Genomic DNA, 24,450 nt, shown 5'->3' on the forward strand with positions numbered 1-24,450 from the left:
GGGGGAAGATTTACTTAGTACTGCTTTAAGCATATTCAATTAAAAAGCATATTTGATTGAATTTGCTAACTTTAATACAATAGAGATGAAATTGACATCTACTGAGTGCGGCCCAGTTGTTTGTATATTTTTCTGTGTGTGGCCCTCAGTGAAAAAGGTTTCCTGCACTAATAGATAGAAATAGCATGGGACATTTTGGACAGGTGTGGAGGAACAAGCCAAAAAAAAGTTGCCAGAACACGCACATTAAACAGGATTAACACCTCAAATCTTTGCCAGATCCTCCAAAGTAGTTCCCTGAGTCTTTCCCCCAAAAGGACCATAATATCTGACACTGATGGTACTTAAAAGTGTAATAACATTCAGGGAAACGGGACACGTCACATACCCTGGAAATTAGATCTTATCACTATGAACTACCAGGAGAAATTACTAGCGTTTTCTCTGTAATAAAACACAGGGCTGCCGAGTGCATTTTCCATCTGATATAACCATGTTGTTATTATTGAGCTGTTTCATTACAGTGATTACGTAGTAAAGAGGTTCATGTTTTTATTTGCTTTATCTGACCCAAGACTATTGATAGGGGGGGAAAAACGCACACATTTGGTTTTCCTTAAAAACAGTGTTTCAGAGCAGTTCCCACAGCAGCCTTTGCACAGCAGACGCTGATGATTGCCTCAAATCAGCAGCACAAGAACATCAAACGTAATTAAACAAAATATTAATAAAACCGAGAAAGGCGATGCCTATTTTTATAAATGTTATGTTCTCCTGGAGCGAGTGTATTCCCCACAGTGCACAGCAGGAGCGCTTGTACTTGAAAAAGACCATGCTGTGCTGTTTATTCGGCTTGTACAGTTGAAAATGTAAGAATTATTCACCGTCTAAAGTTGTGTGGTCCATTTTTGGGGTGTTTGGGTATTTTGGATGTTTCTTATACTGCTGGAATAAATATAATTCTGTCTTAGAGCCACAATAAAATTAATAAGGAAATGGTACATTTTGGTGTACAAATAGTTGACACTTGACTGAATGTGAAGAAATTATTTTACCGTAATATGTAAACAGTGGATTAACAAAAATGCATGTTCATTTATAAAAAACAAATGGCTTGTTATTGCTTCTCAATACATCTTGTCTCGAAGTTCTCTTGTCTTCTCAAAACAAGCCCAAAAGGTTATGCCATTTGTTTTAAAGCTAAAACTAAAGCCAAACCAAAAAATACCCCAAAGCATTTTCTTTCGCTCTGTCTCTCGCCTGACCTCAAAGATGATCAACACACCGCACAAAGTTTCTCCGATGCCCAACAATGTTTTCACATTTTTGGCTGGGAGCGCTCACTTCTGACCTTTCTCTGAGAGAGAGCGTGGCCTTAGGCAGCCTCATGAGAAACGTATATATAGATCCAATCCGCCCAAACCCGCTCACCTCACGCTTCGTCTTCCACTTGTAATCCCCTATTGTGTATTCTGTGGTCACTTTCCGACTCAGAGTGAACACCGAATCTCCTCTTACCGCCGCGGTGAACAGGGACCCTTTACTGTTGACGAACTGGCCCGGCACGGCTGTCCACTGGCGCGAGCTTAAATTATAGCAATCCATGACGCACAGCAAGAAGTCACTGCAAGGTCCGTTCCGCATCACGTATAGGTTATCCTTGTGCGGGACCATGCAAAGTCCGTAGCTCTGATCGCGGACCAGCGTAGTTTCAAGTATCCATTGATCTCTCTCCGGAAGGTACTCAAAGATATCTGTAGCGCCTTTTCCTTTCCAAAGACAAATAAAAACCCTCTTCATGGCAACAGTGGAAACTACCGACGCTGATGGGAGAGGAATGTTTGAAACGTAGCTCCAGCATTCGTTAGCGACTCCATACCTCTCCACGGAAGACAGCTTTTTGTGGTCACACTCGCCGCCAATAGCGTATAGACACCCTTCATGACCCACCAGCGTGAGATTGTAGCGCAGCTGGTTAGGCCTGCGAATGGTCGACCAAGTGTCGTTCACGGGATTGTAGCAAAAGCCGCTTTGCACGACCCTCTTGCTCACGTCGTGCACGCCTCCGACGATGTATAGTTTGTTGTCGAGAACGGCGACGCCTGCCATTGTGGTGCTAGCGCTGGAAGGTAGCTGAGTCAGCACCTTCCATTCTTTAAGCTCCTCATTCAGATAGCTTATAGTCCTCTGGGAATCTTCCAGCTCGTCGGATGAAGGCGAATGGCTACAAACGGCCATGTAGCTTGACGGAATTAGCGATTCAACGTAGTCCGCCAGCGTTTTGGGTAAAGCGCAAAGATCTTCCTTCAGATCTGCGTAAATGTCTCGAATGAAAAGCCCGGATTCGTGGAAAATGTCCCACGCTCCGTAGGTTGAAGCGGTGTGGAACATGAGCAGGCAGTTTTCAGAATTGATGACATTGATTAGATGCCTGGTGAGAGTTGGTACCTGAAGGAACGCGGCGCACTCAATGGCTTCCACGATTTGGTCGGCGTTAAGCATGGGCCGACCCCCTTCTAAGACTTGGATCATGACTCGGAAGCCCAAAAGTCCCACGCACTGCAGGCAGATCTCATCCTCCTGACATTCCTTCATTCCCGACTGGAACAAAGCTCGGAAGTACTCGCAGTTCTGGGCAAGAAGTTCTTTATCTACCTCAAAGTAATGGCTGTCAACGTTCACCATTAGCTTGTGTTGTCCCGGTTGTTGCTGGGGAACTGGACAGCTGGACTCCATCACTTCATTGCAACAGATCTTCAATACATCCCTCAGCGAAACGCGACAGCAAGATGTAGTTCTTCCAACTCTGCTACGATAACACACAAGCGCATCTGTAGTTTCACCTCGCATTGCCCGTATACATCAAATGCATCTGCCCGGGAGGAGAGGGTTGATTTGTTTCCACTGCAATGAGAACAGGCTCTATACATAGTAGGCATTACGATGACAGGCAGCCAGAGGAGAAAGCTGTGTAGCCCCGCTGAAAGGGGAGATGGATAAATGGCACCACTCCACTGGATGCGCACATGATTCATATTGCTCTTTGTTTGCCGCTGACAGTTGGGGGACAGCTGAAGACTTGTCCTTGGGCAGCGCTCACACTAAAACAATGGGTTGTTTCCTACCGTCACATTTTATTCATGCCGCTTTCTAGAGCTCATTTGTTTTTGTTTTTTAATAGACTGGTATACTATAAGAGGCATTACATCTTCCAAGCTGTTAAAGAAGCAAAAGTCCCTGACAGTAATGCTTTGCTATTGAGACGTAGACTATAGCAGAAAATAGGCCTGTGTGTAATTTGACACTTTAAGTCGTTTTTTACCTTCAAAAAGGTAAAGAAGAACACCACAGTTGTGTTTTTGAGCCATAAGGGGGCAGTACACACATGGTTTTAGACTCTTTTGGACAAATGCCTCGTTCATGTTGTCCTCTGGAACTGGGGACAATCTATTCCCTACTTGGAAAATACACATGAACACTCGCTCAACTAAGGAAAACAACTGGGGAACTCGGGTCAGAACAAACTTCCCGACTTCTGGACTGCAGAAATCTTCTTGAGTTTCGTGTGAACTGTCATCCTAAATGCCTGACAAAAGAAAATTTACATGATATTTTATAAAATGAACAAACTTAAGTTTAGCTTTTCAGATGCTAACGCCAAATTCAAATGTTTAGCTCATAACGTTTTTATTTGATGACATCAAAATCCCCACTTTCCCACATTAAAAGCACATGAACACAAACCAGTTGATTTAACTGATTCGACCTCCTGAAAGGGATTGACTCTCGACCCCCCCAATATTTTACCAAACGTTACGCCCTCATCTTCATTGTCCTCAGTTAGTTCTTTGCCTGTTTTGGGTTTTTGTACGGCTTGAATTTTTTTAATATGTAGATTAATGCTAAAAATAAAATGGAATGCTCCGCAGTGTGGCTTTAAGTACTCAAGTAAAGTGAAAAATAGTCACAAGTAGTCAGAGTCAGTCAGAAGTACTGTGTAAGTTTATGTTTTCAGGATATGTACTTTAAAAAATATATATACTGTATATTAATATGCTTTTAAGCCACTACATTTAAAAGCTCAAGATCATACTTTCTGCTCCCCTTAATTTCTAAAAAAGGCTCCAAAGTAAAAAAAAGTTAATGTGGTCATGTGTTCGGTTAAATTTACAAGCCTAACAACTCACTGGCCTGCACAGTAGGTGGCGCTGTGCGGATGTACAGTGTAACGCCACTCATTCACCACCAGTGTTGGGCAAGTTATTTAAAAATGTTATATTCTATATTAGTGATTACAGCTTTAGAAATGCAATGTGTTTACATATTACTGTTTCAAAAATGTAGCTGAGTTACACTACTTTCAGTTACCTTTGTTACTTTTGGCTAAATATAAACTGAATATAATAATAATGCCACTGAGGAAAAGTGCAGTCAGAGATTTCTTTTTCCTTCACTATCCCCTATTCTCTTGTGTTTTGTTTTGGCGACATTAACTACACACAATTGCAAATCTTATACACCAGTGTCCAACTTGATTTGGCACGCTGAATTTTATTTGGAGGGAGTTTGGAATTTATTCCTTCATACATTTAAAGGGACTATACGGAGTTTAAAAATGGTAAAATTATTAAAATTAAACAACAATGTCCCAAGGCAGTGTTTTTCAACCACTGTGCCAATATTGTCTGGTGTGCCGTGGGAAATTATCCAATTTCACCTAATTGGTATAAAAAGATGTTTTTTGAAGACAAATTAATTATCATCTTCAAATAATGGCACGTGCTTAATATAGGTGCAGTTACATGTATGACCTGAGGTGGCAGTAGTGAGTATAAAACGGCTAAGTTGCATCTTGCCCCTTTAAATGCTCTTGTAACTCAGGGTACTTGAAATGTAACAACTAATATATTACCATATTTCGTGTAAGTAATAAGTTATACTTCTTAGTTACTGAAAAAAGTAATATATTTTTGTAATTTGTTACTTTTGTAATACAATGCCACCCCCAACACTGCTCACCACAAGGAAGAAGTTTTGTCCCCGGATTAATAGCACTTATTGAATGGATTTGTATTTTCTATTGAGCAATTTTACTGAGCAACTTTTACTTATATTGGGTTAATAGTAGACCGTAGACCATCCGTACCTTTACTCAAATAAAGTACTCTGACGATCTCTGCAAGTAGTGTCATTTAAAGTAGCCTATATAACTGCCAAGAAACATTAACTTTCAAAATGTTTCACAATGTCAACACCAACTCTTTCCCACTTCTGCTAATGCAACGTTATCACAAATACCCTTGGGGCTAACGCAGAGCCGCACTTTAGCATTGCCTTGAAAAGTTGGGTGTGCTCTTGCAACACAGGAAATGGCTAAAAACTCGGCCTGTTTGTGTTTAGTTTACTTGGCCCGTCTCCAAGTCTCCACAGTGATTATGGATGTGTGCTCCTTCTTTTCATCCAGTCCCCGTTTTATGAGCTCTGTTTGAAGTGTTTTCCCTAAAATGGAGTGGACGTTCATCACATGCAAGTTTTTTTTCCCTCTCTGTCTCTCTCTCCCCCTCCTCCTCTCTCCTCTCAGTCCACTGCCCACGGTCTCGCCAAATCATCCGGAGTGTAACTTTGAGACAACTTTTCCAGCATTGTTAGCATAATTTATTCAGATTGCGGCAAAGATATAGCATGGACTTGCCATCGCAGACTGTCTATATGGAAATGCATTGTATTCGGAACGGGCTCTTTCTGAAGGGGAAAGCAGGAGAGGATTTTTTCAATTGAGGAGTTGCGTGGAGGAGCGCTAAACATGTCCTTGATGTTTGGGAAAGTCAAAACCCTCAACTTTGCGGCCGCGCCAGAGAGATGTACGTCTGAATGTAATCTGGTGCTGCTGGGAGCAACGGGGTCAGGAAAATCAGGTATGGCTGGATTACATTCTGAAAAACAAAAGAGCGTCTGTATGACTTAATTGTACTTAAATTCAGCAAGTTAACTGAACTGAGACATTATGATTGGATTTATTTTACTCATTTTTTCTTTCTGGTTTCAATGTTAATGTGTGTTTTGTCTTATTTAAAACGCAATTATCGATCATGCAGAATAAACAAAAAAGTGTGGATGAATAGCCTCTGCACTGGTGGGAATTATCTTCCACTGAACACATTTTAAAAATAATCAAATAGGAAAAATATATAACCAAAATCTGAAAACTTTCCATTAATTAGTGCCGGAGGACATGGCAGAAAAGAAAAAGAAAGATAGAAACAAAATCACGGTTGTTTTTCTCACATCAAAGAAGAACTAAGTAACTTGACAACCTTAATAAATCTTTTTCATAGTACTTCTGGGGGAAATACAAGTGTTAATGGAATGATTGGGGGTACTTAGTTCTTCTTTAAATGAAAAGGCTACAGTTTTTCCATACTGAGATATGTTATTACCCTAGCTAGACGAGTTGATACGTACCTGTCTGGTCTTTGTGCCGGTGGAAGAGCTTGGTCGCTTCCAACTTCACCCCGTTTGGGGCCATAGGAATACATTGGGAGAGGCCAAATGCTAACAACATCTTTGGTTGTTTTGTGTGACTGAGCACACGCACAAAGACCAGACAGGAACGTGTCAACTCGTCTAAGCTCAGGTAAGAACATATCTCAGAATGGAAAAACGGTGGCCTGTTCCTTTAACACACAAATCTTCCATTGTCTCATCCAAACTCCCAAACTAGGTGCTGTTTCTGCCGAGGAAATGGCTGTAAACCTGTCACTTACAAAATTCCATGAAATTGGCCAAAGTAAAGATTTTTGATTAATTGCCCAGCCCTACCATTAATCCATTAATTATTGCCACAAAGAACTACTAAACTACTGAACAACTTAATTAGTGCGTGTTACATCCCAATACAAATTTCGTCATAGAAGGGGGCATGGATTCGTGGAGGGGAAAATAGAATCTTTAGAGAAACACAATTTTTCCACTCTTCTGGAATATGAACTTATTTATCACACATAAACAAAGTCAAGTGGAAATCGGGCCCATATGGATATTTTCTCACGGCAGTTGTAGCTCGCGCTAGCTAGCCGTTAACATTAGCCCGATGCTAACATGAAACACCATTATCATTCTCTGTTTTTTTTTTATGTATTTATGGGCTGTTGAACCACTTTGCTCCTCTCCATGTTTTTGTATCTTTATTTAGTAGAAAACTATATTCATAATTCAGCATTTGTTAAAGTAGTTTTTGAAAAAATTAGAAAAAGTTTAGATTTTTCTCCAGTTTGTTTCCCCCCTAACTGTTTTCAAACATGACCATGTATGGGCGATTCCAGAGATGCCGTCTGTATAGATACAGACGGCATCTCGTCATAGAAGGGGCGTGGCTTCGCCGAGGGGGAAAATAGAATCTTTAGAGAAACACAATTTTCCCTCTTTTTTTGCCATTTTCTGGTGGAATATCAACTTACTTATCACACACAAATAAAGTCCAGTGTAAATTGGGCCCATATGGATATTTTCTCACAGCAGATTGTTCAGTAGAAGTGAAAAAACGGCAGTTGTAGCAAGCGCTAGCTAACCGTTAGCATTAGCCTGATGCTAACATGTAGCATCAAGTTTGCGTTCTCCGTTATTCATGTATTTATGGGCTGTTGAACCACTGTGTTCTTCCCCATGTCTTTGTATCATTATTTAGTAGAAACTATGTTCATAATTCAGCATTTGTTACAGTAGTTTTTGAATAATTAGAGAAAATATAATTTTTTTCAAAATTGTTTTCCCCCTTAACTGTTTTCAAAAATGACCATGTATGGGCGATTCCAGAGATGCCGTCTGTATCTATTGACCCTTTAATTGTTTGTAAACATTCTGGGCTTGGCTGGAGGCGGGAAGCTAAATTCCTATCTATTTTCATTGTAGCTGTTGTCATAGTAACGATAAACAAATGACTGTTTATCGTGGTAAATGTCATTCCTCTTGTACTGGCACCTTAAGCCACAACACGACCACATTTTGTAGTTGTAGTTTTTTTCTTATAATCGCTAGTTTTAGTTTAGTCTTATTTCTCTCGATCACTTCCTACCTCCAGATGATGTCACTGATGATGTCAGCACTTAAAGGGGCTATAGCTCAGCGGTTTGCACTAGAGCTTCACAGCTAGACTGTCCGAGTTTGAGCACCGGTTGGGGCCTTTCTGTGTGTTTGCATGTCAAACTTGGAATTGTGCACACTTAAAACACAGAACAGAAAAAAACAAATTATGAGGATATGCAATTAAGAATAAAGTAAAATTGTGAAATAAGTCAAATATAAGCTAAACTATACATTTACATATTTAAACTGAAAGTGTTAATTAAAATCTTTTCAATGCCTTATGATACAAACAGGATTGGGCAATTTGGGGGGAAAAGCAAATTGCATGGCATTTTTCATTTTGTTCTCTTTAGAGGAACATAGCCTACTGTCGTATTATTACCTCAATAACTGCAGCTTTTGTGCTTTTGGCTGATTGCACCAATTTGAATGATTGTGTTTCGATTTAACCTTCATCCCCACAGGCTTTATAAAACCCTTTCTTAGAAACATGTGAAAGAGAATTCTGAATTATACTCGTAGTACATTCACCATTCATCTCTTAATAGTATGACCCATAACCCTATTCGCCCTTTCTATCGAACAATCTAATGAGCCATGTATTGAGATTATTATTGCAAAGCTGGAGATGTGAATGTTTACGCGGCAGTGGGTTTCTCATGGCCCCCTGACCCCGATCCCCTTCGCCCCTGAGACATTTTTGCTTCGTCTTTTTAGAACACCTCTTTCTCTGCTTGTTTTGCAGCCCTGATTGTAAAGTTCCTCACCAAGCGCTTCATCAGCGAATACGACCCCCGACTAGGTGAGACGTCGGCCTTCACATAATTGCTGTGTGTTTGCGTGCGGTGGGTGTCGACGGTAAATCGCGCGTGTAAGTGCGCAGAGAAAATGAGAAAGTAAATGGCTCTTTTTGCTCTCCATGTGCGCAGAGGATATTTATTCCTCGGAGGAGATGGTGGACCAGCAGCCCGTGGTGGTGCGGGTGATGGACACTTATGACCAGGTATGAAGATGAATCTCTAAATATGTAGATGGGTGGGCTATGAGAGGCAAACATGGATATTTTTAGCATACTTATCGATAGGGCTTGACTGCAAAGAAATAACAGAACACATTTTGGTAGCTGTCAAATCCCGGACCCGATTCAAATTGAGCATCGACGTTGCTAACATATGGGGAGGTATGATTTTTTGATGCCATTTGTTTTTTTCATGGCATTTATACAATTTCTGTGGTTTCTTTATCTGTAGCATCTTATTGGATGATGTTTAGTGGCCATTGGATGTGTATCCGACCCCATAAAGAGCAAGTTCAGAGGACACTTTAATACAGTAATTGGTATCTAAAGTAAAAAGGTCTGTACATTCATTAAATGATTTCTAACTAGGCTTTGACCTCACCTTTATGCGGTCGGTGGGTTGACAACAGCTGAAAACATCTGCATCTTCCATAATTTGCGATGACTGATGGCTAATGCTAACAGCTATAGGAACTAACGGACCTGAAAAGTCTCCCGGACTAGCCTCCTTGCCAACTGTCCACATGCATTTGGATCAAACGTTACTTCTCCTTTATATTTCTTCAAATTGTTTTCCCCTTAACTGTTTTCAAACATGACCATATGGGCGATTCCAGAGATGCCGTCTGTATCTATAGATGAATAATGAATAAAGTTTTCTACTGAATAAATATACAAGGACATGGAGAGGAGTTAGCATTGTGCTAATGATAACGGCTAGCTAGCGCTAGCTACGACTGCCGTTTTTTCACCTCAACTGAACAATCTACTGTGGGAAAATATCCATATGGGCCCAGTTTACACTTGACTTTATTTATGTGTGATAAATAAGTTGATATTCCACCAGGAAATGGCTAAAAAGAGTGGAAAATTGTGTTTATCTCTTCTATTTTCCCCCTTGACAAAGCCACGCCCCCTTCCATGATGCGATGCCGTCTGTATCTATGTGTTGGGGATCACCCTTTTTGCCCGTTTTCTGCCAGACTATAAACATATACATAACACACAGATAACATCGAACCAATATTTTCCCGCAGAGGCAAAATACGGCACTCATAGCTAGCATTAGCATATGTAGCATGAAGCTAACGTTAGAGTTGTTGTAGCATTATTTCTGTATTTATGGGCAATTTTGCTCCTCTCTGTGTCTCTGTGACTTTATTTGGTATGAAAATATATTCATAATTCAGTATCTGTTAAAGTAGCCTAATATTGAGAAAATTCCAGATTCTAGAATGTTATGTAACAATTCGAGTTGGACCTGGTGCCAATAAAACTCAAAATTGACAAATGTTTTTTCTGACCATTATTTGGAACTGATTCACTCACCTGCCATATTCATCTAATGGCTGAGAGTCCTTTCATTTGCCAAGACCAAGCGCATCATTTTGAAACGAGTCTCCACTTTTGGACGCCTCATGTGACCTTGGTTTAAATCTGCTGAGAGAGAAGACAATTAACTGTGTGACAGCTTTTGTTTCATGTGGATAGGCCCAGCCATAACAGAGATATTGACAATAAACCAAGTCGAAATTTTTGACAGTCACCATATAGCAAACCATTACAGGCTGTTTAAAATGCTGTAATGTCACAAACGCAACCTATTAAGAATTCAAAACAAAATGTCCTATCTTTTAAATGGTAAGAAGAAGTCCTCATAATGGCGCCGCCTCTGACACCTTCCTCTGATTTATTACTGCGCCTGAAAACTTTCAGTTTATTCAAGATGACATTTAACAGACGAGGCCTTAGGAATACACAGCCCTCCGCTGGTGTAAATATTCAATTTGTAGTAAACAGACTCCGTGATAGTTCATGTAATCGTGGTCAGACACATTACGCACATTAGGTTTCGAGACAGGCATTCAGTCGGAGTGTGGGAATCGGTAATGAATGGAGGTGCTGCTCAGCTCTTCACCTGAAGGCTTTACACGAAGGTCTCCAGCAGTTTGGGTCTCAAGTGTTCGCCACAGTCCTGGCACTCAATAAACTCAATGCAATTATACTTTGATGAGTGAGAAATGAATAGGGATCAATGGGTTTATCCAGCTCCCAAAAGAATTAATGAAACAGAGTGTTACAAAACTATACTTCCCTATAAAGCAGACCTGGGCAAAATATGGCCCGTGTGCCACATCCGGCCCACGAGATGATTCAGTCCGGGCCCCTGACTTGTAGAGCATAAATTCATAAGTATGTAAAAAAAAGTAAGTCTCTAGCCCATTCCTGTGCGGAGATGATTTAAAAAAAAAAAGAAATTACCCGAATGCTCACTCCAGCCACTAGGGGGCAGCTTGAATAAAAATAAAATAAAAGAATTCCACAGGTGTCCAGCAAAGGGCACTGACATAATGAAAGATCAGGATATAAACAACACATTGGAGTCAAATGGGAAATGGACAGTCTGCCCTTGGGCAGCTGTGGCTACTACCATGAAGTGTGGAGTGAATGAATATTGACTACAATGTAGCAGAGACTTGTGACACAGGCTTGTAAAAGTGCAATAAGCCGTTTTTATGAGGCTCCAGTCCTGTCAGGCTCATTATTATTCATTTATTGAAAAAAAGTATTTTCCCATATCCCATTTTTTTGTTTGTTTAAGGACCACGGCGATACACCCCCGATATATTTAGGACCCAGGGAAATGTACTTGGAGACCCCTGCTATAGTGCATCGCTTCATTTCCAACAAACTCAGTTTGAAGGAAGCGCAGAGGTGCTTTCAGTGGGATTGGCAGAAGTTAGCGAGGATAAGAAGTTGAAAAACCTAAATAATGATGCACACACATGCATGATATGGCCAAATATTTACAGAAAATAATGACAGGACCAAAGAATCTCATCGGTACAAAGAAAAAGTGCTATAACTGGACTGTTCTGACACATTCACTGGTGTCTTTGTTTTGCAGAGAGTTTCGTAGTCACCTCAATACAGCCATGAAACTTTCACAATGTATTTATTAATATATCGTCTAAAACACTTTATGGGTTTTACCAACAAAAGAGCTCAGTTCATCTCATGTAAAACATTTTAACTACATTTTTTTTTAATTGAATGTTACCTAAAAATTGCACTTTGCCACTGTATTGTAATTGGACTTACAGCCTTATCGTCTACACACATTTCTTTATAAAAGGTAGATCATCTAATGGCTCAAGGGTCTTATTTAACCCACTGATAATTCTTTGGACTCTTTTACCCTTTTCTTTGTCTCTCTTATACAACTATGAGCTCACAATGCAACATTTAAAATGATTGTGCACTGCAATGTCCCTGCACAAACAACTGGTGGATTTTTTTTACAATTACAAATATGCAGAGGTGGGTAGAGTAGCCAAAATAATATACTACTTATTACTATAATAATTACTTTTAAATATTTTTTACTCAAGTAGAAGTAAAAAGTAGTGGCCCAAATATTTACTCAAGTAAAAACCAGTTTGAGCTTAAAAGTTGGATTCATGTTTCATAGTGACATAAATTATGAGAAACAAAACATGAAATGATGTGAAAATGGTAATATTTTCAAAGAACGCACCATAAAAATATATAATTAAGTAACAAAATACAACTATTTTACACGGCAAAGTGAAAGATTTGCTTCTTAAAGATTTACTTACAGGGGCATGAATGACTATTTTTGTTACTCAAGTAAGAGTACAGATATTTTTATTTAATAATACTAATTATTATAATGCCTTACACTTGTGTATTGCGCTTTACAAGCCTGTATTACCCAGTTTCTCAAAGCACTACACTGTAGTCATTATTCATTCAATTCACTCCATACTTGGTGGTGGTTTCCCATTGTTAAATGACGAGCATACAATGCACTCAACTCACAAAGTGCTCTCTGACTGGGTGCTACTTCCAGGGAATAATATATTAATGAAAGAAAGGACAGCACTCATGGTCAGGATTAACTTTGACAGGTTTTAAGGTTAATCCTGACTAGGAGTGCTGTCCTTTCTTTCATTAGCTACTATTGTTGCCATAGCTGCCCTGGGGTAGACTGACGAAAGCGAGGCTGCCAATCTGCACCATGGGCCCGCTGACCATCACCAACCACCCACTCACTCACTCACTCACTCACTCACTCACTCACTCACTCACTCACTCACTCACTCACTCACTCACTCACTCACTCACTCACTCACAAACTCACTCACTCACTCACTCACTCACTCACTCACTCACTCACTCACTCACTCACTCACTCACTCACTCACTCACTCACTCACTCACTCACTCACTCACTCACTCACTCACTCACACACTACATTCACCTCAGGCTTCCTGGTGTTCCCAAACAGTGTCCCATCCAAAGTACCAGCCAGACCCCTCCCTGCTTAGCTTAAGATCTGACGGGATCGGGCAGTGTGGCCATGTTACTAAAGTAGAAGTAAAAAGTACTGTATGAAAAAAAAACTATTGAAGTATCTGTATTCTGTCTTACTTGAATAAAAAAAAAAAAGTGCCACTGTGAGTATAGGCTAAAAGTGACAAATCTTCATTTTGACAATATGATCAAATCTAAAAACATAAAAGATGCACTTTGTCTTTTGTTTACTTAATTCTTCATGATGATTTATTTTCATATATTGTTGTGGTATTGTCTTACAATCGAATTTCCTCATTATTTCATGTTTGTTTCTCATAATTTATGTCTCTTCTGAAAAACATGAATCAGACTTTTACGCTCAAACAGCTACTCAGTACTTTTCTACTCTTACTTGAGTATTCTGGCTACTCTACCCACCTCTGCAAATATGCCTGTTAATCCTGTATTCCCATTTGCTCCGTGGATTAGATTTGTGAATATACAGTGCCCTCTGGTGGTGAGAAATAGACACTCATTCCTGAACTCGCCAGCAGAATGTAGGAAAATCTAATTATGGATAGAAGGTAGACATTCAATTTAATCACACTGAAAATACGCTTCCATCTCCCCCCCTTATCCTTGTAAATAATTCATATGGTGGGACTGCGTTTTCACTGTGTAATGTTTTATTCCAGGACGGTCCGGTGAACACTGAGAGGTATCTTTCTTGGGCCAGCGCTTTCATTGTGGTCTACAGTATTGACAACCAGGAGAGCTTCAAGGTCTGCCACAAGTACCTGGAAACAGTGTCGGCCCACAATAAAACCTTCAAGACCCAGACGCCCATTGTCCTGCTGGGAAACAAGCTGGACATGGACAGGTACAGGTGCGTGACCTTGTGTGCTCTTTTACAACGCGCCGCCGAGGAGCACATTTCGCCGCTGAGACGGATTTAATAGAAAAGGATGGCAACATTTTAAAGCACACTTCTTCACTTCAGCTTCCAGAACGTCTATTATTAATCAAGTGGAGTCCAATTGCCGAACAGGCCCCACTTAAATTAACATTGTCCTTGGAATCTGAAAACACAAAAGTGCACTTGTCTCCTTTATTACAAGCTGTTGGTTTAATTTAATTAAAACCCAAGATATTCTGAAAATGTAATTGACTGTTTTATGGGTTTGTAATGTTTTAATACGAGGTCGGAGGATTTGTTCACGGATCCAATAGTCAGAGATTCTAATCGTGGCTTCGACTGGAGCAGATTGTCCTTGTGTCCTTGGGCAAGACACTTCACCCATAGATACAAAGGGGTGTGGCTTCGCTAAGGGGAAAACAGAATCTTATGGGAAACACAATTTTCCACTCTTTTTAGCCATTTTCGGGTGGAATATGAGTTATCACACATAAATAAAATGTCTAAATCGGGTCCATATGGATGTTTTCTCACAGCAGATTGTTCAGTAGAAGCAAAAAAATGGCAGTCGTAGCTAGCACTAGCTAACGTTAGCATTAGCACATGAAGCATCATGTGCTCAATGGCTGTTGAACCACTTTGCTCCATGTCTTTTTTATCTTTATTTAGAAGAAAACTATATTTGTTAAATATATTAATATTTGTTAAAGTAGTTTTTAAATAATTAGAGAAAGTTTAGAGTTTTCTCAATTGTTTTTCCCCCTTAACTGTTTTCAAACATGACCAACTGAAAATCCTATAGATACAGACGGCATCTCTGGAATTGCCCATATATGGTCATGTTTGAAAACAGTTAAGGGGGAAAACAGTTTTGAAAAAATGTAAACTTTCTCTAATTATTCAAAAACTACTTTAACAAACGCTGAATTATGAATATAGTTTTCTACTAAATAAAGATACAAAGGCATGGAGAGGAGCAAAGTGGTTCAACAGCCCATAAATACATAAATAATGGAGAATGCTAACATAATGCTACATGTTAGCATCGGGCTAATGCTAACGGTTGGCGCAAGCTACAACTGCCGTTTTTTCACTTCTACTGAACAATCTGCTATGAGAAAATATCCATATGGACCCGATTTACACTGGACTTTATTTGTATGTGATAAATAAGTTCATATTCCACCAGAAAATGGCTAAAAAGAGTGTAAAATTGTGTTTCCCAAAAGATTCTATTTTTCCCCCTCGACGAGGCCACGCCCCCTTCTATGACGAGATGCCGTCTGTATCTATGGCGGTAACTATGGTAACTGTGGTAACTGATGAACTGCAGATGTTTTCGTCTTAGTTTTTGGTTAATATCTTAGTCATTGCTGGAAGAATCCAAATGAAACAAAACCGGTTTCAAAGTTCATTGTCTCCTCACTAATGTCCAATTATTTTCTCTAAAAAGGCGTCCAAAAGTGGTGACAATATTCAAAAACATGATGCTGGCCAATAGGAAGGACTTTCAGACACTACAAATAATGTGTCAGGTTTGTGAATCCAATCACTACAAATACTGATAAGGAAAATTTAGTTAGTTGGTTAGTTAATAGTTTTGGGGATTTCTTACAAAAACTGTATTTCTCCCATAGATACGGACGGCATCGTGTCATAGAAGGGGGCGTAGCTTTGCGGACGGGGAAAATAGAATCTTTAGAGAAACACAATTTTCCACTGTTTTTAGCCATGTTCTGGTGGAATATGAACTTATTTATCACACATAATTAAAGTCACGTGTAAATCGGGCCCATATGGACATTTTCTCACAGCAGATTGTTCATCCATCCATTTTCTTCCACTTGTCCGTTGTCGGGTCGTGGGGGCAGCTGTTGGAGCTGCCCAAATCACATTGCACCAGCCCCTATGGCCCCTCTTGCAGGTGGTGGGTCCACAGAAGGACGGCCTCATGGTTCTAACAGGGCCTGTTGGTCTCTCATAAGGGGCTTCTGAACCGCTCTTTGTCTGACCCGGTTCCTGGAGGGGGCAGATTGTTCAGTAGAAGTAAAAAAAACAACAACAAAAAAACCGCAGTTGTAGCTAGCTAGCAGGTTAGCATTAGCACAATGCTAACATGAAGCATCCTGTTAGCATTCTCCGTTATTTATGTATTTATAGGCTGTTGGACCACTTTGCTCCTCTCCATATCTTTGTATCTTTATTCAGTAGAAAACTATATTCACAATTCAGCATTTGTTAAAGTAGTTTTTGAATAATTAGAGAAAATCTAGATTTTTCTCCAAGTTCCCCTTAACTGTTTTCAAACATCACTATATGGGCGATTCCAGAGACGCCGTCTGTATCTATAGAGTTGTATTGGCCCCTGCCCTCCACCTGACATTATGACATTATCACATTCTAAATCTTGAACGCCACCTATTATTATTATTATTCAATAGTCAATAGCCAGTAGTTCAATTATGACCAAGGACCTAACTAAAACCTCTAGAGACTCCCTCAGCCACTACTGGGACAACAAACTCTCTGAAAATAAACAAACCAGCAGCAAATATACTTATCATATGACACAAAAGCGAAACTGTGCCAATTTTAAGTTTCATTTCCCTCATAGCGTTTTGCGTAAGGATTCTGTCTCGCCAACTGCAAATGCATGAAAACTTATTGTGAGGGGGGGAAATAAAAAAAGGTGCCTCGCGATGTCACTTTTTCATATTACTTGACTCCTGGCTCTTTGCGAATTTAATCGTTTGAACCTAACTGTCGGCGTGCCAGGGGAGATGTGGCCTAGGGAGCGATCCCACAAAAGAGGCGCCTGCTGCAGCTAACGGCTCCGTCTGCCATTGTAGCTTTAAAAACCCCCGGGATCACCAGTGGCATTGCATTTTGAACAGGGAAAGCACTCTATCAGACTCCATGCTGGTGGCGGTCTTGTAAGTAAGCTGAAGAATTCTCAACCTCAGGCAATGCAATGCAACTATTTATCATAAAAAAAAAAAAAAAACATGTTGTCAGCATCATTACAAAATGTAGCCTCTAAGTCATGCAGTCTGCAGTTAAAAAAAAAAGTTAGTATTATGGTTTTTTAAAGTTAGTATTGAAAGAGTTACGAGTTATTTCAGCATCATGAGAAGACTAAAAGAATATGTATGGTGCATTAGAGATGCACAGTGAGCCGGACCACCCACCGGGGTAAGCACAGCAGGCTGAAAACTGCATGCCAGGACATTTTATACTCCTGGCAAAGCTTTGAGGTACACTTCTGTTTGTGGGGAGTTTTCAATTTATGATATTTACAGCTATGTAAAGAATATCTCCACTGTGTGTGCAGTGACAGATTACTGCTAAAGGTACAGAAGGCGGCACAATGGCCGTGTGGTCAGTGCGGAAAGGTTGCGGATAATATTCTCGGACCGTGAGTGCCCTTCTGTGTATTTGCATGTTCTCCCCCGGGTTGGAGGGGTTTCCTGCGGGTGCTAAGGTTTCCATCATTAACCCAAAATGTGCACAGTCGGTAAAACCTACAGCCACTGCAGAGGGAAATAACTCTGCAAGGACAATAAAGGCAACCAAAAAAAAGTGCCTCACACTGCACTGGGTTGTGATACAGTGGACAATGTAATAATAATGGCGTAAACTTGTGATGATATGTACTTAAAACCATGTTGCTTATAGGGTGGCTCAAAAATAATTAAAATAAATTCAACCTCCCCATGTGGATCTGTGTTGCTTTTGGGGTAGAATGTTGTGTTTTTTTCTCCCAGATTTTTTGAAGGACGTTTAGGCGCACATGAAGTTTTACTATATTAAAGTACATAGCGTAAATATTGTCATTTTTACTTGTGGACAGCATTTCTGGATTCGCCCATATATGGTCATGTTTGAAAACTGTTAAGGGGAAAACAATTTTGAGAAAAATCTAAACTTTCTTGAATTCTTCAAAAACTACTTCAACAAAAGCTGAATTATAAATATGGTTTTCTACTAAATAAAGATACAAAGACATGGACAGGAGCAAAGTGGTTCAACAGCCCATAAATACATTAAAAAAAACGGAAAATGCTAACATGATGCTACATGTTAGCATCGTGCTAATGCTAACGCTATCTAGCGCTTACTATGACGGCTGTTTTTTCACTTCTACTGAACAATCTGCTATGAGAAAATATCCATATGGGCCCGATTTACACTTGACTTGATTTGTATGTGATAAATTAGGGGGCGTGGCTTGAGCGAGGCCAAGCCCCCTTCTATGACGAGTTGCCGTCTGTATCTATGAAACTTTTTTTTTGCAAAAAAACACTTTATGTTTCAAATTCTTATGGTTTTCAATTTGCCTAATAAACACAATACTCAGTTTATAGCATCTACTTTATGCAAGAACTAGACCTCTGTAAAACACATTTTCACCAATATTTCCTAATGATTTTCATAAGCTTCAGGGATAATTGAGGCATTATAAGCAATTGAGATCCAGAAGTGTAGCGTGGTGAGACCAGAATGATTCCCCCCTGTATGATTTTATACAGAGGGATATTAGTCTGGGCCCCACGCCATCAGCGGCAGGGTGTCCCTGGCCTAGGGCGCCATCAGCTGGAGGGGGCGCCAAATTGTGCTTTAATCTTTGAACCCCATGAGGTCCATGCTCCAGCCATTTCCAACATTGCAGATTTTCGGACTTAACTTTGGAACAGAAAGTGATAGATACTTCTGGTCTTTTGTGTAGGGAACTAGAAATTTCAAGCTTAAAGGAACAAGCCACCGTTTTTCCATGCAGAGATATGTTCTTACCTGAGCTTAGATGAGTTGATGCGTACCTGTCTGGTTTTTGTGCAAGCCCATGTAAGAGCTTGGTCGCTTCCAACTTCACCCCCGTTTGGAGCTATAGGAATATATACTGAGAGGCCAAATGCTAACAACATTTTTGGTCGTTGTGCATGACTGAGGGCACACACAAAGACCAGACAGGTACGCATCAACTCGTCTAAACTCAGGTAAGAACATATCTCAGTATGGAAAAACGGTGGCCTGTTCCTTTAACATAGTGGTTCAGAAGTAGAGGCTCCTCGTTCAATATTACTGTTGTGCGCACATTTCATGATTGCGCATGTTCAGTTTTTCCCCCCGAAGAAATAGATAATCACAATAAAATAAAATAAAAACAGCATTTACTATGTCTAAAGTGTGTCTAAAAGGATTGGGATAGAAAACATAGCTAAAAACAACAAACTATTTGGGCCAAGAAAATTAGAAAAAGACACACAGAAACATAAATGAATAAATGTGTGTTATTAATGATTTTTTTTCTTGCCTATGGGCTATATGCACAGTGACCCCACGTGATTTCCGCCTGGACAGTCAGCCAGAGGCTGTCCTTCCTGTCTGTCATCTCTTCCCATTAAAAATTAGCAGTGTCCCACAGAAATGAAGCAATAGCTTAAGACTTGGTAAAGGACAGCGAGTAAAAGTTCGGATGTGGCTGGAGCAGGTTAAAAAATATTACGTGAGACGTAACGACTTCACTGGAGGAAACTCCGTGTTCATAACGGTGGATGTTTTTGTCTTGAAGCTAACGCGGCTAACAAAATAAAAAATAAAACTAGCGCAAAGTTTAGAACGAGCCAGCGCAAAAAAGAATCGTCCTGTTAGTAGTTTAAATAATATTTACTTGTTTACATGTTATATTATCATTTTTCAACACTAGCCTTTAGCTCTAAGATAAAAGCTCCTACCTTACGACCGCTGGCGTTTCCTTTGGGTGCTGGATTCACAGCGAACATGATGTTTGTAATACGTTGCTGTGACTGTCCATCAGTAACTCGTTGTCCTTAACCAGATCCTGAGCTATCGCTATTTTTGTGTGGGAACCTGCTAATTGTGAACGTAAACGACCAGCGACAGGAAGTGCTGCGTCTGGCTGACTGTCCAGGAAGACGTCACGTGGGGAAACTGTGCATATAGCCCATTGCCTAAGGCACCAAATTGGCTAGGACCGGCCCTGGTTCACGACACAAAACTCAAACCAGCCCGTACAATCAGATTCGTTCATTTGCGGTCACGTGTTGTTGGCGATCAGCGTCACTCACCCGTCGCTGATTGGTTTGTTCCACTTCCTGTTTGCTTGCATATGTACTGGAAATGTAGTTGATGCCACAGGTCACCAGACTCGCGATTGAGTCTGGTTTCCAGGCCTGTGAACCGGGACACCTGGGATCAGGGGCGGACTGGCCATATGTCCATTCTGGAAGAGCACAGAAGGGCCACTGGCTCTAGGGCCACCGGTCCCGCCTTAACCGAGCTTTACCCAAATCTAAAAGCTAAAAAGAAAAGCATCAAAATAGGGACAAAAAAAGAGGATGAAAACAAAACAAAAATGTGCCGAAAAAAGCATTAAAAAAGTGACAAAAAATGTGATGAAAAGTCAACAAAAACACGTCAACAAAGCACCGAAAAGGCCACAAAAACGTGACAGAACCATAAGAAAAAAATGATAGAAAAAATGTAACAAAAATGTGACAAAAATTCAACAAAAATGTTACAAAAACTCAACAAAAATTCAACAGAAATTTGACAAAAATTTGGCAAAAACTCAACAAAAAGTGACAAAAATTCAACAAAAATGTGACAAAAATTCAACAAAAAAATGACAAAAATTCAACAAAAAGTGACAAAAATTCAACAAAAATGTGACAAAAATTCAACAAAAAATGACAAAAATTCAACAAAAAGTGACAAAAACTCAACAAAAAGTGACAAAAATTCAACAAAAATGTGACAAAAACTCAACAAAAAAATGACAAAAATTCAACAAAAATATGACAAAAATTCAACAAAAATGTGACAAAAATTCAACAAAAATGTGACAAAAATTCAACAAAAAATGACAAAAATTCAACAAAAAGTGACAAAAATTCAACAAAAATGTGACAAAAATGTGACAAAAATGTGACAAAAATTCAACAAAAATTCAACAAAAATTCAACAAAAATATGACAAAAATTCAATGAAAATGTGACAAAAATTCAATGAAAATGTGACAAAAACTCAACAAAAATTCAACAAAAATTCAATTAAAAACTGACAAAAATTCAACAAAAAGCCACAAAAAGTAATGAAGAAACAACAAAACTATGACAAAAAATGCTGCGACTTGACAAAAAGTTGCAATCACTTTGTAGGTCTCAGCTTTCAAATGAGGCGTTACATTGTTGCTCTCCAGCCGAGAAGCTTTTAGATTTGGTTAAAGCCGAACTGGAGAAAATGCACTCCGTTAAGGTGGGTTGTAAGTGCACATTTACGCTAATTTGGGCGAGGCTGGTCAGAGTCCAGGGCTGTTTTTCAGTCCCAGTCCGCCCCTGCCTAGGATAAGGTTCTGAAGGTTGTAGTACAGACGGCACTGTCAGTCTGCTACTGGGAGCAGGAAGACAGTGCCAAAAGCTGCTTAAATGACCTGACACAAAGTGGAGAGGATAAAGCTGTTTGATGGTTAGCAGGTAAATCACTGCGACTGTGTCAGTATCACTCAGTCACATGGTCACTGATTTTAATCGCTATTTGTCTTATTGGGTCATACTGCCGAGGCTAAAGTGCCTAAAGTAGATGTAAAAGCCTGAACAAACTGCATATTGATGAATAGGTCAAATGCTGATGCCGAGTAATCAACTCTGTCCTCCGGTGTTGATTGCAGTCTTTCTTCTCCAGGCAGGTCAGTAAATCCGACGGGGAGGAGCTGGCCTCGCGTTTCTCCTGTCTGTTCTTCGAGATCTCGGCGTGCATGGACTTCCAGGGTGTGCAGCAGGTCTTCCACGAGGCGGTGCGGAGATCCAGGCGGGGGGACGGGGACGGCGGGCGTCTGGTTTACATTAACGAGGACAAGAGTCTCCTCGCCCTGCCCTCCCCGCCGCCCGCCTTCACCATGCCCTGCTACAAGGAGCTCCCCGCCCCGGCCACTGCCAAACTGGTGACGGTCAAAGCGTCCAGGGCCCAGAGCAAACGCAGGGCCGCCACGCTCACGCTGCTCAAAGGATTCAAGATCTTCTGAGTGAACTTGTGACATGTAATCTAATCGAAGAGAACGAAAAAGACTACAGAGATTGAACTTTATAGATTGCTTTCATTTGAATCATGATACTGTTATTCCTTCACGAAAAACGCACCTGCAGTATATATTCTTGCTAGTTTTGAGGAATCTTGTTTATTAGTTTGGTCTCTTCTTCCGCAATATAAAGTACACGGCTTTGGACTTGCTGCCAGCTGTATAACCCCCGTGTATTTACATAGCAATTAAAAGTGGGAAAAGACAGGCCTTGCTTGTAAACCAAAGGTGACAATTGAGCAAAAAGGCTCAAGCTATTAGGACCAAAGAGCTTCTCATTGTCTGTATCTGGTATTTATGAAAATGCACTATAATGCTGTAACTTATGACTGTGGTGCGCCTGGACCTCATTTCACCCCAGGACTTTTAGGTTTTGAAGTGGCCCAGGATTAATTCTCCAGGATAATTGCTTGATTTCTCCCTTTTGATGATGCACAGCCGGAAAAAACACAATGTTTCTTTCTAATGTCAATACCTCACTCATTATTTGGTAGATTTACAACACTCATGTAGCTTTATACTCGCCTCCAGTGTTAAGAACAGTGGCTCCAGCCCAGTTAAATGCCGGGTCACACAACTGATGCTGCTTAGTGTTCCCAACACATAGTAAGTACAATGCCATCACCGAATACTGCTGTGTGCTATACTTACATATGAGGCAGAAATATGCATAAAAATATGGGATTTTGTTATGAAGCCAAGAAGACTGTGGGTTTGTTTTTCAACTGTCACTGTCACTGAATATATATATAAAAAAATGGTTGTGTCTGTTGAGCTTATTCAAGACATGGCAATGGGCGCCGCCATCTTGTGTTTATGGCCAAACTGCAGGTCTAACTTGGGCTCACATTGGATTTGATCGTCTTCTTTACAGTTCCTCACAACTTGTAGGCAAAAATAAAGCTTGTCACTCTGTCTTAAGCCTGAGATGAGGTGCACTTGCTTCCTTTGAGCTTTGTAGTGAGTTTTCAGTTGTTGTTTTTTTCTTTCATTAACAAACGGTGGAATTCCCCGTTCACAGGAAGCGCTTACACAAACAGGAAATGCTTTAAAATAAATGTGGGACGGGCCGATTATGGTGGAAAGCCTTCTTAACTCCTCATGGTCGATGCTGTCGTTGAGCTTTTCGTACTACGTTATGCGTCCATAGGGAGAGACCAGACATCTGTGCACTTTTTTGCTGATGATCCAGGCTCATTTTACAAAAGCCCAAATGATTAACGTTTTTTCCTCACTAAAGTTACATTGATATATTTCTACATTGTCGAGAAATCAACCTTTTCATTGGTTTCAGTGACGTTTGTGCTATTGCTGCCCTTTTTGTGGCTGCTGCCTTTTTCCTGTAAAAACAATAGTATCAAAAATGGGAAGGTATCACTTCATTTTACACAACCTTGATACATTATAAATTAGTACAATGTAATGTGCTTTGTCAACAATCTGTAATAACTTGTACCTATGGGTTAGATACACAATGGAATAACTTGTATTAGTACATTGTAGGTACATAATGTAATAGGACACAAGATCCTTAAGGTTAGAGCTTAAAGGGGCTGGATGCAAGTTGTTCATTTTATGCTCACTACTGCCACCTCTGGTCTTATGTGTAACTGCAGTCTCTATGTTAAGCTCGTGTATGACCTGCACTTCCCGAATTAACACCTTTTTGAGTGACAGTGCAGGATTTTAGAGGCAGTTGTGGTGATGTCTGAGCTCATTCTACACATTAGCACATGGCTGGTACATGTAGGAAAATACTGGAGGAAAATACATGTAGGAAAAAAATGGAGGAAAATACTTAATTTTTTACATTTTTAAACTCTGTATAGTCCCTGTAAGGTTAGGGTTAGAGTTATGTCTTGTTACAGAATGACCCTGCAAACTACAAATACATATTATTCCATTGTGTATCTAACCCACGGGTACAAGTTATTACACATTGTTACAGAGCTCATTACAGTGTACTACATTTAGTTAGGTACAATGTATCAAGGGTAGTGTAAAATAAAGCAATGGGG

The 24,450-nt window shown here is 40.1% G+C and overlaps 2 protein-coding genes across 3 annotated transcripts; one reads left to right on the top strand and one right to left on the bottom strand.

Moving 5' to 3' along the window:
* Positions 1 to 1,265: 1,265 nt before the first annotated feature.
* Positions 1,266 to 2,850, bottom strand: kbtbd13a (kelch repeat and BTB domain containing 13a; the record flags this gene model as incomplete). Its single annotated transcript, XM_079555484.1, has 1 exon — positions 1,266 to 2,850. One exon carries the CDS (start codon positions 2,848 to 2,850, stop codon positions 1,267 to 1,269), a length of 1,584 nt encoding a protein of 527 aa, XP_079411610.1. The 3' UTR covers position 1,266.
* Positions 2,851 to 5,615: 2,765 nt separating this feature from the next.
* On the top strand, positions 5,616 to 22,453 carry rasl12 (RAS-like, family 12). 2 transcript variants are annotated; one of them, XM_079554766.1, is made up of 5 exons: positions 5,616 to 5,915; positions 8,828 to 8,884; positions 9,012 to 9,085; positions 14,117 to 14,307; positions 22,039 to 22,453. In XM_079554766.1, exons 1-5 carry the CDS (start codon positions 5,804 to 5,806, stop codon positions 22,376 to 22,378), a joined length of 774 nt encoding a protein of 257 aa, XP_079410892.1. In that variant the 5' UTR covers positions 5,616 to 5,803; the 3' UTR covers positions 22,379 to 22,453. The 2 variants fall into 2 exon arrangements, with proteins under 2 accessions (XP_079410892.1, XP_079410893.1); XM_079554767.1 differs by having other exon boundaries at positions 14,117 to 14,301.
* The last annotated feature ends 1,997 nt before the right edge of the window (positions 22,454 to 24,450 follow it).

Source organism: Gobius niger (genome assembly GCF_951799975.1).
Source record: "Gobius niger genome assembly, chromosome: 4".
Taxonomy (NCBI): domain Eukaryota; kingdom Metazoa; phylum Chordata; class Actinopteri; order Gobiiformes; family Gobiidae; genus Gobius; species Gobius niger.

What these genes read in the sequence shown, in the direction of transcription:
- rasl12 (XM_079554766.1), top strand. Translation starts at nt 5,804, where the DNA reads ATGTCCTTGATGTTTGGGAAAGTCAAAACCCTCAACTTTGCGGCCGCG. An exon ending in CGAATACGACCCCCGACTAG is followed by an intron (nt 8,885 to 9,011) that starts GTGAGACGTCGG and finishes CCATGTGCGCAG; the next exon opens with AGGATATTTATTCCTCGGAG. An exon ending in TGATGGACACTTATGACCAG is followed by an intron (nt 9,086 to 14,116) that starts GTATGAAGATGA and finishes GTTTTATTCCAG; the next exon opens with GACGGTCCGGTGAACACTGA.